Source organism: Falco rusticolus, chromosome 1 (assembly GCF_015220075.1).
Source record: "Falco rusticolus isolate bFalRus1 chromosome 1, bFalRus1.pri, whole genome shotgun sequence".
NCBI classification, from domain to species: domain Eukaryota; kingdom Metazoa; phylum Chordata; class Aves; order Falconiformes; family Falconidae; genus Falco; species Falco rusticolus.
Genome location: NC_051187.1, coordinates 36,787,762 through 36,804,594, shown reverse-complemented (window position 1 = coordinate 36,804,594; position 16,833 = coordinate 36,787,762). Strand labels below are relative to the sequence as shown.

General features: G+C 37.9%; 1 protein-coding gene across 11 annotated transcripts in view; it reads left to right on the top strand.

The window, feature by feature from the left end:
* Window positions 1–548: 548 nt before the first annotated feature.
* The window catches only part of CIT (citron rho-interacting serine/threonine kinase), a 73,734-nt gene continuing 57,449 nt past the window's right edge, over window positions 549–16,833 (top strand). For 9 of the 11 annotated variants that reach the window (XM_037397816.1, XM_037397725.1, XM_037397549.1 and 6 more), the window contains exons 1-10: window positions 550–619; window positions 957–1,082; window positions 2,291–2,432; window positions 3,687–3,862; window positions 5,218–5,319; window positions 5,528–5,670; window positions 6,236–6,329; window positions 7,577–7,780; window positions 8,933–9,086; window positions 16,498–16,675. In XM_037397816.1, the coding sequence (XP_037253713.1) occupies window positions 987–1,082; window positions 2,291–2,432; window positions 3,687–3,862; window positions 5,218–5,319; window positions 5,528–5,670; window positions 6,236–6,329; window positions 7,577–7,780; window positions 8,933–9,086; window positions 16,498–16,675 (1,289 nt within the window). In that variant the 5' untranslated portion in view covers window positions 550–619; window positions 957–986. Of the gene's footprint in view, window positions 620–715; window positions 826–956; window positions 1,083–2,290; window positions 2,433–3,686; window positions 3,863–5,217; window positions 5,320–5,527; window positions 5,671–6,235; window positions 6,330–7,576; window positions 7,781–8,932; window positions 9,087–16,497; window positions 16,676–16,833 lie in introns of those variants that run through there. The other 2 variants (XM_037397021.1, XM_037397109.1) reach the window with 2 other exon arrangements.

The following is a 16,833-nucleotide window of genomic DNA, read 5'->3' as shown; positions in this document are numbered from 1 at the left end:
ATTTTTATTTCCCCTCTGGCTGTCCTACCTGGCGGTTAGCTGCTGCCAGCTATGACGCCTAGTCTACAGTTGAACCAGCTCCAGTCAGAGCTATTAGGAGCGAGTCATTTTGGCCTTTTAAGATTTGGCAAAGGCAGGGAAAAAAAAAAAAAAAAAAAAAGAAGAGAAAAAAAAAAAGGCAGAGGTAACATACAGAACAAGCCGCACACACTTTACGGGAACACACCCGTGAGAGCAGAGCAGCGGCCGCACACGGCAGCGTCTCCCCGCCGCGCCCCGGCAGAGCCCCCGCCCTCCCGCCAGGTCTGGGTCAGCGGGCGGGCGGCTGCCAGCCCCAGCGCGGGGGAAGCCCCACGCTGCCCGGCGGCCCGGCCAGACCGCTACCGTGGCGGTTACAACCGTTAACGGCCCGCTCGGCGGAGTGACGCACAGCTGACGTCCCCAGGGGGCCTCGGCCGCTCCCCCGCGGCAGCCGCGGCAACTGACGACTGCGCGCCCGCCAGGCCGGCCTCGGGATTGGCTGAGCAGGGGGCGCCCGGTGCGCGTCATCGGAAGTGATGCTCGCCGCGGCACGCCCTTGCTCCGTTCAAACCGGGATGGCGGTAAAGCGGGGCGGCAGGTGGGCAGCGGCGCGGGGGGTTGTGGGATGGCTGGAGGTCGGGGCTCGTGCCGGTGGCGTGAGGAGAAGCGCGGGCCGGGGCGGCGGCTGATGGCAGCGCGGGTTCTGCGCCCTCAGGGTTGGTGTTCCCTCCGCAGCCTGTCCTTCCCCTCGCCGCTCCCCACACCGCCTTAACTGCTGTGGCACATCGGACGCGTTCAGGCTCGGTAGTTTTAATAAATTTTTACCTCTAAGGAAATACAAGTTACTTAAGTTATAACCCACACCCCCCATCCCCCTTTTCTTAAAGTAAGCCATTCGCGTGCCTCTGCTTGAAAGTCCCTGTTCTTTTTTTCAGGTGATCTTTGACACACGATAATCTCTAAAGATGCTGAAGTTTAAATGCGGTGCCCGAAACCCGGCAGAAGCAGGACCGATGGAGCCCATCACCAGCCGAGTTTCTCGGCTCAATCTGCTCTTTCAGGTAAAGAGCATCTGGCCTGGGATTAGCTGATCTCAGTTTCATCTGCGTCCATACCCGGCGTATGAAAATACAGTTTTGCTTGTTAGCGTGGACACTCAAAGCATGCCTGTGTGGTCCTTTGGAGTGTAATAAGTAACTAAGGGTAATTTGCTGATCAAATGGGGTTTCAATAAAAGGAACAATCTTGCTGCAACAGATTTGAGAATGTTCTGTCTGGTGAGAAAAGACTTAACCATGAGGTTGCAAGATATACTTTCTAAAGGCAAATGTTAAACCATAATCTCATGTTACTATGACAACTTTTGTCTTTGTTTAGACCTTAGTGTAAAAATAGATTAGTTTTTGCAATATACAGCTTCTTGCTACGTGATTGAAAGCATAACTGTTTGCTTAAACCAGCCAACCAGCCTTGAAGTTGAGGATAAAAGGGCTGTGATACTTGTTGGAATTTGCGAGCCTGGATGGAGCTGTGACTCCCCGGCCGCCCAGTGCTGTTTTTGCTTTCCTGCCTTAATAAATACTTAGTGAATTTAATTCAGGCTCTAGTTATTTCAATTCAACTATAACAGGAGGAAGGAGTAAGAGAAAGGGATAATTAGTTGAAGTTCAAAGTGTGTACCGAGTTTGCACAAAGTTCAGCAGATAGTGGCTTGTCATAGATTTATGTGTATCTGTTGATGTTTTAGCCTGAGTGGATTTTCCCACATAAAGATGCAATGTTGCATTGTGTCCTGTAATCCCCATTTTTTTCCTGGGTGATGTAGCTGAGGGTTTGTCATGAGGTGGATTTATGTAACCAGGTGCTATTTGATCATCTGAAATTCAGCAGCTTTTCCATCTAGAGCTAATATTGATGCTGATTGCTTAAACTACTTGTATCATGAAAAAAACCCACATGGTACAATGTCAAGAAAAAAGCCAATGAGATCAGAGTCATCAGTGGGATGTACATCGTTCCAAGAAAGCTGTCATTTGAACTTTAACAATCTTTAGAGGATTGTTTTGTCTAAAAATAAAATACCTCTAGCTATTGCCATTAAGACAGTAAGTTGATATATTTACCTTACACTTCTGTATAATTTGTCTAATTTCTGAAGTAGTGATTTTTAAATGGATAATATATAATCTGCTCTATACATATGTTATTGATTTGAGGCTTTTCATTGTTGTCTGAGACTCCATCTGCTGTTGCTTCTTTTTCTTAACAGGGGAAGCCACTCTTTGTGACTCAACAGCAGATGTCTCCTCTCTCCCGGGAAGGCATCCTTGATTCTTTATTCGTTCTCTTTGAAGAATGCAGAAACCCCACGTTAATGAAAATTAAACATGTTGGCAACTTTGTCAGAAAGTGTAAGTTTGTTTAGACTAATTTTCAGGTGTCATTTTTTCTTCAGAATCTGAATGCTTGAATAATGCTTTATTTGCTTTGATTCATTAATGATTGTAACCCAGGACTTTGAGCATCTGATGTTTTGTGGGCAGACCCAACATTGCAAAGGGGATCTTGGCAATCTTAGTAAAGGCTTTGTTCAGGTTCAAAAATGTCAAGTGCAAGTGTCTTTTGAAGTGCTGTGACTCGAACGTGCATCCTTTTTAGTCTGTACTATACTTATAGTTAAGGAGGCACTTTAAAAGTTTCTGAGTAGTACATACAGCAAAGCTCCAAGTATGCACCACAGAAGGATGTCAGATGTCAAGAGCAGGATGGTGACTAGAGGTATGAGGAAAAAAAAATTCTAGAAAGGAACTTGGTAATCGTTGGCTTTTTCAGCTTGAAGTAAGCTTTTGGATTCCATGTGTCACCTGAATTTTGTATGCATAACTTGTGAATGTTAATTGTGTGCTTCAGAAACATAATTTCTGATGGAGTAAATAGTTTACTGATATTGTGCTTAGATTTTCATCAATTTTCATCAATTTTTTTCATTAAGATATACTAGAAAGCCATTTGGATGAAAGTAACTTACCATGCACTCTGTAATAGTTCTGTCTAACAGTTTCTAGATATTATTAGTGGAGAGTAATTTTCTGCTAGTCTGAAGAATTTTTAGAACATCTACCACAAGCAATTGATTATCACAGTGCGTGATGGTTGAAACTAGTTAATGGAAAACTTGAACTGAGTATCTGAAATAAATGTCTACAATTATTTGTTAGACAATGGACTAGTGCCTCCCACAGGCAGAGAAGAAAACCCTGCCACTTGACTGGTAGAACTTGGCTGGGTAAAGCCCTCGTATTTAGAAAATATACTTTGTATTGGTAAAGGATGGTTGGAAAGAATTTAGAAACAGAAGAGGCTATCAGCCTATGATGTTATGAATGGGACAGAATTATGGTTGCTATGGGAACTATCTTAACATTTCCTGATTTTTTTTTGTATGTACTGTATTTCAGTCTTAACTGTGCATTAATACAGTCTTTTTCTAGTTCTTATGCATACTGGGTTTTTTTGAGAAGCATATTCTGTAATGATTTAACATTTCCTGAGAGTTTGGAACAAAATGTTTTGGGTTTTTTGTTGTTTTAGTCCCCATTTTTGATGATGTGTCTGTTACGAAATGCCAGTTGGCTAACATAAAAATAAATTTTTTGGTTTTATAGATGCAGAGACTATAGCTGAATTAAAGGAATTGCAACCCAGCATGAAGGATTTTGAAGTAAAGAGTGTGGTTGGCTGTGGTCACTTTGCAGATGTAAAAGTAGTAAGAGAGAAAGTTACTGGTGATGTATATGCTATGAAGGTGATGAGCAAGGAGTCCTTGTTGGCACAGGAGAATGTATGTATATTTTTCCGTTATGACAGTAGATGGATGAATTACAATTTGTTGAATACTTCCTTTTTGTCACTACTATTAGAACTAAGTTAAAAGTTTACCTTGAGAAGGATTGTCCTACATTGCAGTGAAGTAGTATATTTGTGTGTAGTTCTGCTGTGTTTAAAAACTGTTGTCGTAGACTATGAATCTATTGGTTGAAGTGCCATCCAAAAAAATAATGGCCCTTGTCTTAAAGAGCTTACCATCTAATTGTAAGACAGGAAAAGACAGATGAAGAAAATAGTGGATCAGTATTGATCAGTTTGATGATGGCTTGAATTTTTAGGCAATCTATTCATTAAGGTTTTTTTTTTTTTTATTTTAAAGAGCAATGTAGAATGTCAAGAGTGGGTGTGAAGGCAAACTGTGGTGACTGGATTTTTATGGAGAGCCTCTCACTAGCTTGAGAAATGTGTTACTTGAAAACTTAAAAAAGGGATAATGGAGGTTGTTATCGTAGTTTGGTGAGAAACGGAAGTTAATCTTTCACTGACATGAGATGACAAGTAGGACAGAGATACTCCATGAAGACCTCGTGAATTTATACAGCAATATCAGCATCAGTTGTTCCCAATATATGGTGCAGTTAGCCTGCATCTGACATCCCTTAGCATTGTTTATGGCTATCAGAAATGAAGATAAACTAAAATTACTCTTGCGATGTCATAGGTTGATAAGAAAGCAAAGTATGATGCTGCCCTCAATATGACACTTGCTTGGTCTCGTTGAGCGTGGGTCAGTGAAAGTAGGGGATGTTGATCTAAATGAACTTGCAGTATCTCTGTAAGAAAATTAATTTCTTGTCTGGCTATACTATACATCTGAATAATTAAACGGTTGCTAGAGTATGATTTCAAGAGTGCCTTGTGTTTCAATACCTTCCAATTAATTTATGACTGAATTAGCTGTAAGGTGCTACCCCGTAATTGCTCTAGCTTCTCTTCTTATCTGGTTCTTTTGAGAGTAGTTTTATTTTATTAGGGCTAGTCCAGATGGAGTCAACCAAAATTGCACTCTGGACTTGTGGATGCTTCACCAGCTTGGAAGGGAAGCTGGCCTTTGCTGCAGGCACAGTTCACTTGAAAGCAAGCTAGACAACAGAAGGTGGGAGGGTAACAGGGAACACGGAGGAGTAAAATTACTTTTTTAAAGGTGCACATCACAAGGAAATAACATTTAATATTTTCTGTGTCATTTAATTTTTTTCTGATGTGTGCCTTTGGCACAGACTCAAATCTTTCTGAAACTAGGGGATTCTAATATATTCTAACTCAGTTGCATCATGATATAGCTGAAGACTTTCTTTTTTTTTGTAGGTGTCATTTTTTGAGGAAGAACGCAGTGTATTATCTCAGAGCACCAGCCCATGGATTCCACAGTTACAATATGCATTTCAAGACAAGAAAAATCTCTACTTGGTAATGCCTAGCCTTCGTTTCTTTTCTCCTCTGTTGAGCACTATTGCCATTGTTATGTTGAAGAGCATGATGGTTGAAATGTGCTTATCTTCTGTAAATTTTCCTGCATTATGTGTCACTGTTTGATATGTGTCCAGTGTAATATGGGGTTGAATGGAGTATCTTTTCTATATATGAGCTATATCTGTTCCTTTAAAATTTTATGTAGGTTATGGAGTATCATCCTGGAGGGGACTTACTGTCACTCTTAAACCGATATGGAGACCAGCTAGATGAGAGTATGGTGCAGTTTTATCTTGCAGAGTTGATTTTGGCTATTCACAGTGTCCATCAGATGGGTTATGTCCACCGGTAGGTAAAGGTTGCTTTGCAGTGCACATATTTGATCAGTATCATTCCAGAAAAGTGTTCTGGAATGATGCATTCTTGTTGTGATTTTTTATGTTCCATCCTCTTTCAGGACAGTATTTCACATGCTGTATCAGATGAGAAAATTAGAAAATTAAATCAGAGTCCAACTATAATTGTAGCTAAAGGCATTGACTTTGATGTAAAGTTCAAACTAATATCAAGAAAGGATTGTTACATATTTTTTCTGGAGGCTTAGTAAAAAGAAGCCCTAATGTTGCTGTATAAAAAATAAAAATCTTTTCCAGAGATGGTTGCTTTTAGCACCAAGTAGTACAGGAAATCAGTGTAATTGTTAAAACTTGTTGTGGGCTGATTGGTGAACAGGGCAGTATAGGATGTTGGAGTAGTTAAATATCACAGTTTTCTAAAGATCATATCGAAGTTTGAAGGCTGTTACTGTATGCATTTTCAAATCATATTGGAGTTCAATAAATCTATATCTTGTTATCTAGATGTAACAGTGGGGAATGGCATGGAAAGGTACTGACTGCTTTCTTGCTTACAGAGATATCAAACCAGAGAATGTTCTTATTGACCGAACAGGACACATTAAACTGGTGGACTTTGGGTCAGCTGCCAAAATGACAGTGAACAAAACGGTAATAATCTGGATTTGAACTTTGTCTACGGCTTGTTTGGGTGGTCCAATCAAAAAAGGAAAACTAACATTACATCTTTCCTTGATTACACCTTGTTCTTCTGCCTTTCTTGTCCAGTATGGAATCTATCACAACATATTTTTCCATTTATGAATGGCTTTTCAAATGTGAGCTTGAGATTTTTTGTAGCTCTCAATAGATACATAATTGCTTATTAAAATTTTAATACACAAGGTAGAGGCAGGTTTACTTTCTCATGGTGCTGCATTACAATATAAAAATCATACAATAAAAAACCATACTGTTCAATGCTGTGTTTAAAGAAGGACGTGGATTTATAATTGTTCATAATTGGACTGAAAATCATTTGTTGTTATAAGTTACTGGTAAATTTAGGTAACTGCATACAACTTCAAATGATAATTTGAAATTAAAATGTAGTTAGCAAGAATATGAAGTTCTATGCCAGATTCCTGTCTTGTGTTATAATTTTTACTTTTTTGTAGCTTTTTCTTATTACTGTGACTCAGTATTTTGTTTTCCCTGTTCTACCCTTTCCAGTCTTCTCTGCATTGCATTTTTCTTTTAATTTTTTTCTTACTACCTTTTTAGTTGTCTTCAGGTTTTTGTGTTAGTCTGCCTGCTGTTTTGTTCCATTCTTTATGCCACTTGGTGCAAAAATTATTGCATTTTTGACTCCTGAATTACCTTTTCTAAGCATTCCAAAAATTCAGATACTTTGCTGATCATGAACACAAGGTAGAAAGGCAGGGTTGACACTGAATGGAATGAAGGCAAGGTCATGTTTATGTCTAAATTTGACTATTTTTGAAATTTCAGCTATGATGTCCCTGTTAACAGTAGTAGAAAGAGTACTGCTAGAGTATGTACACTGCTTAAAACTTAGTGTTTAGTAATCCTGTGCTTTTTAGAAGGCTGCTTTTCTACTTCAGCTGTTTGTACTTTCTAGTAACAGATATCTCTGATAATTTGACTTTTTATACTAAATAGTTTGCTTTCTGTTTCTTTATCAGCAGTTTCCTTAACCTTGCACTTTCTTGCTTAATAGCCTTGCTTAAAATCACTTAGTTTAAAATTTACTTGGAGGGCTCAAAATTGTGTCTCATTAAAAAAAGAAAAAGAAAAAAAAAGGGGGAGAGGGGCAGAAGAGAAAAGATTTGGTTTATTACCAAAATCAAAATGAACAGAAAGTGCTGTAATTTCACTTGATATATCTTTGCTTCTAGGCAAATGCCAAGCTACCTGTTGGCACACCTGACTACATTGCACCAGAAATGCTATTGGGATTGAATGGAGATGGCAAAGCTTCTTATGGTCCAGAATGTGACTGGTGGTCCCTAGGAGTCATTGCGTATGAAATGATCTATGGACGATCTCCGTTTGCTGAAGGAACTACAGCAAAAACTTTCAATAACATCATGAACTTCCAGGTAAAGAGGATTCCTCCCATGTTCTTGTCTAAAAAAGCTGTAACTAAAGGCTATGTTTTGACGGTTGAGAAGGGAAGCTTACAAATCTCTCTTACTTTGCCATGTTCATAAAATAATTAGAATATATGCTTTATATTTCTATATGTCTATGTATTGTAGATATCAAGTTATTTTTTGTAACAGGTGTCTAAAAATAACCATCTGCAGTGCATGAATTAAAAGAGATGTAGCTGGCAACTATAATTGCAGCATTTCCAAAATAATCTAGAAGAGAAATTGAAAGGAACAATTGTGAATTGATAAAGTTTCTGCATCTTACTAAGTGTTTGTGGATAGTAAAGGCAAGGGCTAGCTATGAAGAGCTGCAGGAAGACTTGAGGATATTGAGTGTCTGCATGATTAAAACATCACATGAAATTTAGTGTAAATAAGTTTAAACCAATGTATATGAAGGGAAAAGTACCCCAACTTTACCCAGTGGTGGGCTCAAGAACAGTATCTTGATGTTATGATCTATGCAAATGTCAGTTTTGTTCTTCATAACAGCCTGAAAAACATAGAATGGTGGGAGTTAGTAGGAAAGAAAAAAAGAAAGAAAATAATCATGTGTAGCTGAGTGGAAGTGAGCAAATAATGTGTACCTGTTATCTCTTCTAATATGGGAATTAGGGGCATCAAATGAAAGGAGCCAGCAGTAACTACGTTACAACAGAAAAGGATACTTCTTGTAGCACGTTCTCATGCTGGGGAGTAAGTTTGCACCTACTGACTGTTTATGTGTGCTTAAGGAGCAACTAGAAAAATTCATAGGAGAAGAATCCATTGAGATTTGGTAAACACAAAGACATCCCTGGTTCAAAAAATTAAAAAAAATTTCTGGGGAAGCGTTTTGTGGTACTCTTCGTTTGTGTTTGCCATTGGCCATTGTTAACATGAGAGAGTGATCCGGGACTACCATTTGTCTGATAGGGAATGGTTGTTTTTCTTATCTTTACTGCAGTAAATGCATATAAAATCCTGTTTGGAAAAAAGCACAATACTTTTATTTGTATGCTATAAATAATTATCCTTTGTGCTTGGCATATCTCAGAAAAATGAAACTTAATCTTACCATTTTCCTACTAAGCAGAAATTCTTTTCTTTCTAATGCAGAGATTTCTGAAGTTCCCAGAGGATGTGAAAGTTAGTAGTGAATTTCTTGATCTGATCCAGAGTCTGCTTTGTGGGCAGAAGGAAAGATTAGGTTATGAGGGACTGTGCTGCCATCCATTTTTTTCTAAAATTGACTGGGATAATATCCGTAACTGTAAGTAGAATAATACTGTGTTTGTAACAATTCCTGTTTCCTTGGGGGACATGAAAATTTGTACAATGTGTGTATTTAAGTGTGTTTGATCTGAATAGTTATTCATAATAATATTCATAATAAGAATAATAAGAAAGGACTGTGTCCTGGAGCAGGTATTTTTAACAAAACAATTCGTTTTTGCTTTTGGATAGGATATGTTAACATCTCTCAGGTGAAAATTGTAAGGCAAGATGAAGTTTAATACACTTCTATATGAATTTCTGATGCAATTGCCATATTACTGTAGGCACTAGACTGGAAAATCAAAACGGTCCTTTCCATGTCCTTCCTCAGATTAAAATGCATCAGTGTGTTCTTTCAGGCCTTATCCACCTCAGTTTGCTTAATTATGGCTTCATCTCATTACTTTTTGTTGTATTTTCAGCATTCTCTCTTTTCATCTTGTGATCCAACTTCACTTGAGGTTGGTTGGTTGGTGTGGTGATTTTTTTTTAGCTCCTGTAGATGATAAAATGTCAGCGGTCATAAGGGCATTGGTGTTTTTCCTCAGAGTTAATGTGTCTAATATAAGACTGATTTTTTTTTTTTTGTCAAAAATCTGTTCATTCCACTAGAAATAGAATAAAGAAAATGAAGTAGTAATTTTCTCTGCAGAAAATTGTTTATGAAACTAGGGAAGCAATGGAATTTAGTATCTGGAAGTACTGAGGCACCAGCTCCATCGCAAAAGCAAATATTTCACGGATCTTTGATGATCTATGTATGAGTGCCTGACTTGTGTTTGATAGTATTTTAAATTATTTGGACTGTAAGATTATCTGTGCAAGGAACATGTCTGCCTTATATTCTTTATCAAATACGCTGTAAGAGCAATGATTGTGCTCCATTTTCCATGACAAATTGCTAAGCCAGTGCTTCTACTTTTGATGACTATCTCTGCACTTCAGCTGGAAGCTCCACAGAATGTTTACTCACTTTTCTGTTGATTCATTAATTTTGAACTTGTGGAGCTGCTGTTGTGTTAAATTCCATTGTTTCTGCCCTTTGAGAGCCATTGCGCCTTGAGTCATTTTCATCATTTTAGCATAGATTTCCCACACTTCAACTCACTCTGCCTTTTTCCCCCAGAGGCCTTTGCCTAAGTCACCAGTTTCTGTTTCTAAAATTTTTCTATTGCATTTGTATCATATTATCTCAGATCTGGAAAAAAATGGCATGTGAGCATATGTTCTCGTGTTTCCTTGGCAATTGTCTGTCTAATATTCACACAACTGCACAAGTTAATTGAGTGTTTTGCCATTTGATGTGACAACAGTGATACTGATGGACAAGCTGGTAGGCAGCCCTGATGTCATTATAATGTTGAAATAATCATTTGGGATTTTAAAAATCGCATTTCTGTCTGCAGCTGGCCTGTGGATTGCATCATTCCGTATAATATCTGGACCTAACTTCTGTGAAGATTCATGCAGTTTTGACCCCTGACTTCGTTGTTATGTCTCAGACTTCATAAAACCCCACTGTAACTAGCACAAAACACAGCAGTCTTCTTGCTTTTAGTAACAAATTCAATGGATCACCTATGGCTTTGCTCTCTGCAGTGCTTCTCCATTTGCTGGCTTATTCAGGGCGATGTCACTGTCATTCTATTGAAAACCCTTGTCAGCTTTGACCTGGGCTATCTAAAAGCTAAAGGTTTCTTTCTTATCATGACCTCTGCAGATAGTGGTGTTTAACTGGAGCAATGGCAGCCTGAGAAAATTAGTAAACCAGTGAGTGCTGGAAGAGGTCACAGGATTTAGGTGTAGATTAAAGAATCTCACTACCTCAAGTTAATCTGGTCAAAGATTTTGGATATGTGGAATGTTGGACTCGGTGATCTTAAGGGTCTTTTCCAACCTAAATGATTCTGTGACTGTTAAATAATTTCTGTGTCAGCACAATTAGACTTTCCTCTAGTCTATAAAAGCAATGATATTATTTATATTTGAGACTGGAAAAGGTAGGGGAAAAATTGGTACACTTGCCTTGCAGGTATTTAAGTCAGTGTGCTGGGAGTTCCAGGATAACCTTTTTTAACAAACCATTTTAACAGATTTTGGTTAAGAATGTGTTATTAAGGGGTTTTTCAGTGTTACATTTTGTTGTTATGTTAGCTTAGGAAACACCTGACTTTTCAGTAAACACCTTCCCAAAAGATAGTTGCCTCTAAAAAAGCTCCCAGCTTCCCTTGTTTCAAGTAGCATGTGTCTCAGAAGCAGCTCTTAAGTTACAGATACAGAATCAAATCATTAAACCTAAAGTCAGATTTAATTGAATCTGTCTCAACAGGTAATTTTCCCCTTCTTTGGAGTATTGTACTGAAACATTTTTATGGATTCTGCCCTCTGTATTTGTTGATTTCTGCTATTGATTGACTTAAAAAGCTTCGAACAGCTCCTCCCCGTCCCCTAAAACAGACACCACCCCAACCAAACAGAAAACCCCAAAACTTTCAAAAGATTATGATGATTTACTTGACAATTTTCTGAAAATATTTTGAAATTTATTTACATAGAATAAACATATTTCTATCTGTGTTTCAGCTAAATGATCGGGATTTTAACTGGAAAGTTGGTAACGGAACTGTTTGCTTGATAAGTATCTCAAATCAGAAGTAGAGAATGGGGAAATGAAATACTTGTGTTATTGGCAACATGGTTGCATTGTATATAGTTTGGGGATTTTGTTAATCATCTTTCACTGTTTGAAATCCATAAATTACATCAGCTGTTTATATTTGAACCAAAAATATGCCTGCTGAGGTTAGCTGAGAGATGGTCAGAAGACTTACATTGTCATCTAAGCCATATATATGTATAGCATAAACAATCTTCTGTTTTAAGAGTTGTTTTGTAACTGCAGTCCAAGAGGTCTTGAAAATGGAATGGTGTATTTGGACTTGCATGAAGAAACAATATATATGAGAAGAAAATAATTAGTGTCTTGTGCAAACAGAAGAACTTGGAAGTGTTGCAGACTGATTTTTAGGCTGTCTTTTGCTATTAAACAGGCAGAAACCTAAATCTCATTGTTCTTAAGTCCAAGGCTCTTCCTTATCCTTATGAACCCAAAATTGTCATTCAGTAACATTTAAACATCGTGATGTTTCATTTAAATGCTTGCCTTCAGAAAAATGTGTTGACTTGTTTCTCTGAGTGGAGATCACTTTCGTGTCAGCTTCAAGATGACTTTTATTAACAGAAATATATGTGTTGGATCATTGTCTTGACAGAACAGTAAAGATGTTAAGATCATATCGTGGAGATTGGCTAGAACTAGTATAATGCCTTTTTTTTTTAAAGTGGTCTTAGAGAAAACATCCTTAAATTACATCAGTTGGATTTTCTATTTTCTATTTTTCTTCCATAACGCTTTATTCAAATAGGCCTCTTAAAGCCTGAGGAAGAATAATGCCTAACCTACTTAGGCTGTGTGGATGCTTTTCCTCAGAAAGCATATATAGATCACCTTGTAGATCAAGAAAAGACACATTTTCATTCTTAAGAAATGTTCTGTATCTCCTTTAGATTTCCTATTTCAGTTAAGTTTTTCACTGTCCCAGGGGAAACGCAGTATCTCTTTTCTGAATTTGCATGAAAATATTTTGAAAGAATGGAAAGACCTGATTAAGGCAATGTTCCTTGAACTAATCATAAATACATACACTAGTGCAGAGTTAAAAAAAAAGGAAAAAAAGGCAAGCTTTTTTCCATAAGACACATTATATCTAATCTTAATGATAAACTGGTTAAAGTACTGCAGTGTATGTGTGGTAGTTTGGGGTTTTTGGTTTTTTTTTTTCCTTAACTTAGCAACCTACAACACCCCCTTTTCCTCTGAAAGTCATTCTTTGGAACAGATGGAAGAGGGTTACATCCTTCCACAAGTGGGGAGGTATCTAGGCAAGCAATTGGCTTTTTTAAAACATACAGTTCTTTGCAAGATACTTTAAATGGTAAACAGAATATGTACGTTCGTTTGTAACGTAACGGAGACAGAAAGAGGTCTTAATACCCAACCAGTTTGTTCGAGTAGAAGCATTGGTGTTACTGTCTTTTTGAGTAATGATTTTGCCTCCCTTTTGAGTGAGCCTGAAAAAAATGAAAATCTTTCACCTTGCCAGATGCAATGGAATGGTTTTAACATTCAGTTCTCAGAGTCTTATCTTGACCTCCACTAAAGGATTCTTCCCTTTAAAGAAGCAACTGATAAGCACATCCGTGTATTTGCATTCACCAATCTTCATCTTGTTCTGAAAATGCTGTATTTTTGTGCAACAGTCCTCTGATTTTAAGCAAGAAATAATAATGTAACTGGAGATTATGTCACTGTGTGACCCACATTTGAGAACAAAACTGCTCATCAGTTTTAGCTTTTTTTTTTTTATTACAAGACTACTCTCTTTATTCTGCAGATGCTTTGGGCAAAGGACTCCTTAGTGTTAGGAATAAAGGACTATGAAGAAGCAACCAAATAATTAACAAAATCAGAGTGGATCTAGCTTGCTTTTAAAGATATTCCTTCTTTTTCCTCAGTGAGATTTTGTCCAGTGTCCTGAAACTTCTGAAGAAGTTCTGCTTCTCATTTTCAGTTGATGTTGACAGTTCAGAAGTACTTCACATCTAGAGCTGTTTTTGTGGAATGACTGTTTTAAGTTTTCTTCTTAGTCACTACTGTTTCTTGATACAAATACTGTAACAAGCTTATACTACAAAGTTGCAGAGTTTTTGGACTGTCACTCAGATTTTTTAGTGAATGCAAAATAGAGGGCAAATGATTTTTTTCATTGTTTTGTAATTTTTCTTCATTCACATCTTTTATCAAACATTAGAGGAAACTGTAGTCTAAAACATTGTGCTCTTTAGTTTCCCACCAGCCCCAAAGGTTTGCTCTGTCTTGCCTTCAGTTTTATCTTCTCGTATCCATTGTTCCCCTATTGAGTGCTTTTAATCTTTTTATGTGCATGCTGATTTTAGGCATATTTAAATTATATTTTCTGTTATGCGTGTGGTTTGACTAGGAATTCTTATTGTTGGTAGAGGAAAGACTTTGGTTTTAATTGCAAGGGCTTGAAGATGACTCCTTAAGAGCTTCTTAGCTAATCTCTGGTGAGAAGTAAGGCACTAGGTAACTCTTTCAAAGATGAAGTTATCTGTCAAACTCTGAGGAGCATGTAACAGCGTTTTTATACCATTATAAAAAGGCAGCTATGTTGGTTTTTGCTACCTATTTAAGAAAGATTCTAGGCTTCCCCAGAGTAGTGAATAGTTTGTTTCTTTGTCTATTGCTTTACCTGCTAGACAGTATCTGTTTTCAAAGACAATGTTAAAAACCCCACAGAAACCCCTTCCTGTAATAGGATATGCAAAGTTCTTTCATCAGAGGTCCTAAACTAAAAAATACCAATTCCTGACCTTACCCTTCTCTGCTATGAATTAACTGTAACTTGAGCTTATTTTTGCATTAAAGAGGATATACTTACAAACTGTTTTCTCTTGCTTCCCTGTTTTTAATCATTAAGAGCACATGAAAGAGTAGCTGGACATTATCCTGATATTAAATAAATAATAATAAATTAAAGAACCTAATCACCAATCTGTTTTCCAGGATTATGTTTACAGTATATAAACATCAGCATTATATTGGATCTAAATTTTTATTAAACCCAATAAATAGCAGAAATTAATAAATTCATTATATTGACAGAGTATTTCAGTGTTCTGGAACGAATAAGTAAAACTGCTTACTATACAATCTATTTAATTTGTATATTTTCCCCATTTATCTCATTCTAATGTACTTGGAACTACTGTACGTGAGCAGCATCCTATCTGCTTCATGGAATTTCTTCTCACTTCCCTGCTTGTGAACAGCGTCAGAATGGCTCCTTGGGGAGCTGCTAACAAAGCCTGCATGTGTAGTTGTGATTTGGCAGTTTATACAGACAGATTTATTTTTTTTTTTTGGCTGTTAATGCTGGTCTGCTGGGTAGTTTAAACGTACATTTGTCTAGAGAATAAAGAGTTAAAAAGCGGGCTGTGAAAGGTTTTGGCAACCTAGAGGGAGCTAGCAAGCTCCAGCCGTGACTCATTCTGCCTGTGTCAGTCAGATAAGCATCAGCATCTGTCACGAATGCAGGCAGGTAGGGTTAAACTCCGAGCATGCAGAGAGTGAGGAGCAGGGAGCCTGCACTGCAGGGGTTGTAATGTTTGTTCCCGGTTCTTCAATTCTCATCAGCCCTTCAGCTACAGGAGATCTATACTGGATCCATGGTAACGGTTTTAGCACACTACACTTCCATCCGCTTGTGACAATGGGCTGTGTTCTAGTTGCTAACTGAAGAGCTGTGTCCTTTATAAAGCAAAAAATAGATTAGTAGATTTGCAATGAGCAAGGACCTGAGTGATGAAATAAATAAATAAATCTTCGAAAACGTGATTTAATGAGGTAGGAATTGCACAGCAGGCTTTTGCATTCATTCCTTTCACACACGTAGCCAAGCCAGCAGGTAGCTCGGGTGCTGCACATCATTGAGAAGAACTTGTTCTTTTGTTCTGTTGGTTAATTAAACTGAAGCAAACACGAGAAAATCAGCTGAAATTAAACAACTGCTTAACAAGTTAAGTGGTACCAATTTAGAAATTATAGTAAGAAATACATTGTAATTCCTGCTATTTATACCTCTCTTCAGAGCTGATTGTATCAGAGCCAGACTGCAGTGGTGTCCCGACAAGAGTTCCAGATCTTTACCAAGCTCTTCTAGAGAAATAAAATTTTACTGATATTTCTTCCCTTCCTAAAGACCAATTACCTTCTAGTAGCTATAATTCATTAGACTATTCCAGGAGAAAAACCAGTTTGCTGTTGATTAGAAGCCCGTGCTGTGAGGGTTCTTGGTAGTATTAAAGGGTAGATATATCCCTTAGCTGACTAGCAAAGGATCAGGGTACATTCTCATGTAGTGTCACTAATTGGATAGGTTGGAGACATTTTATTTTTCTAGATGAATCAGACTGTTATTACTTTTAGCTATATTACAGTAATGAGTTTCTTACCCTGGTGCTTTGATTTGATTCAAAATATGTGTTTAAAAAAACCCCCAAACCCAACAATCTGAAGTCCCCAACCTAAACCCCAGTTTAATCAACGTGGGAGACATTCTGCCTGCAGAGTGGTAGCCATGTTGGTAGCTTAAGGGTTAATCTCTTGTTGCTGTAATACGATTTGAGAGCAGCAGCTCAGTCTGCTTGTGTTAGCAAGATTAAAAGCAGGAGCTGCAGTGCCATTGCAAGCACTGAATGAGTGGGACTGTTGCAGAGTGAACTGTAGCTGAATTTTGTCTTTTCTTCTTGCTTTTTTTCACCAGCTCCTCCCCCCTTCGTTCCTACACTCAAGTCTGATGATGACACCTCAAATTTTGATGAACCAGAGAAGAATTCGCGGGTTTTATCCTCTACGTGCCAGTTGAACCCAGCAGGCTTCTCGGGTGAAGATTTGCCGTTTGTGGGGTTTTCATTCATCAAAACATTAGGGATCAGATCAGAGTAAGTAGGAATTATTGCTTAGGTGGATAGGACCATTGGAAAAATGCGAAGGTTTGTTACAGTGAGGATGGTGTGTGTGGGGAAAAGCTGTTTTAACTGGCCTGTACTCTGCTTTAGGGAAACTGCCAGTTTCTGGCTTTATCTGTTGCTGCTGTGGC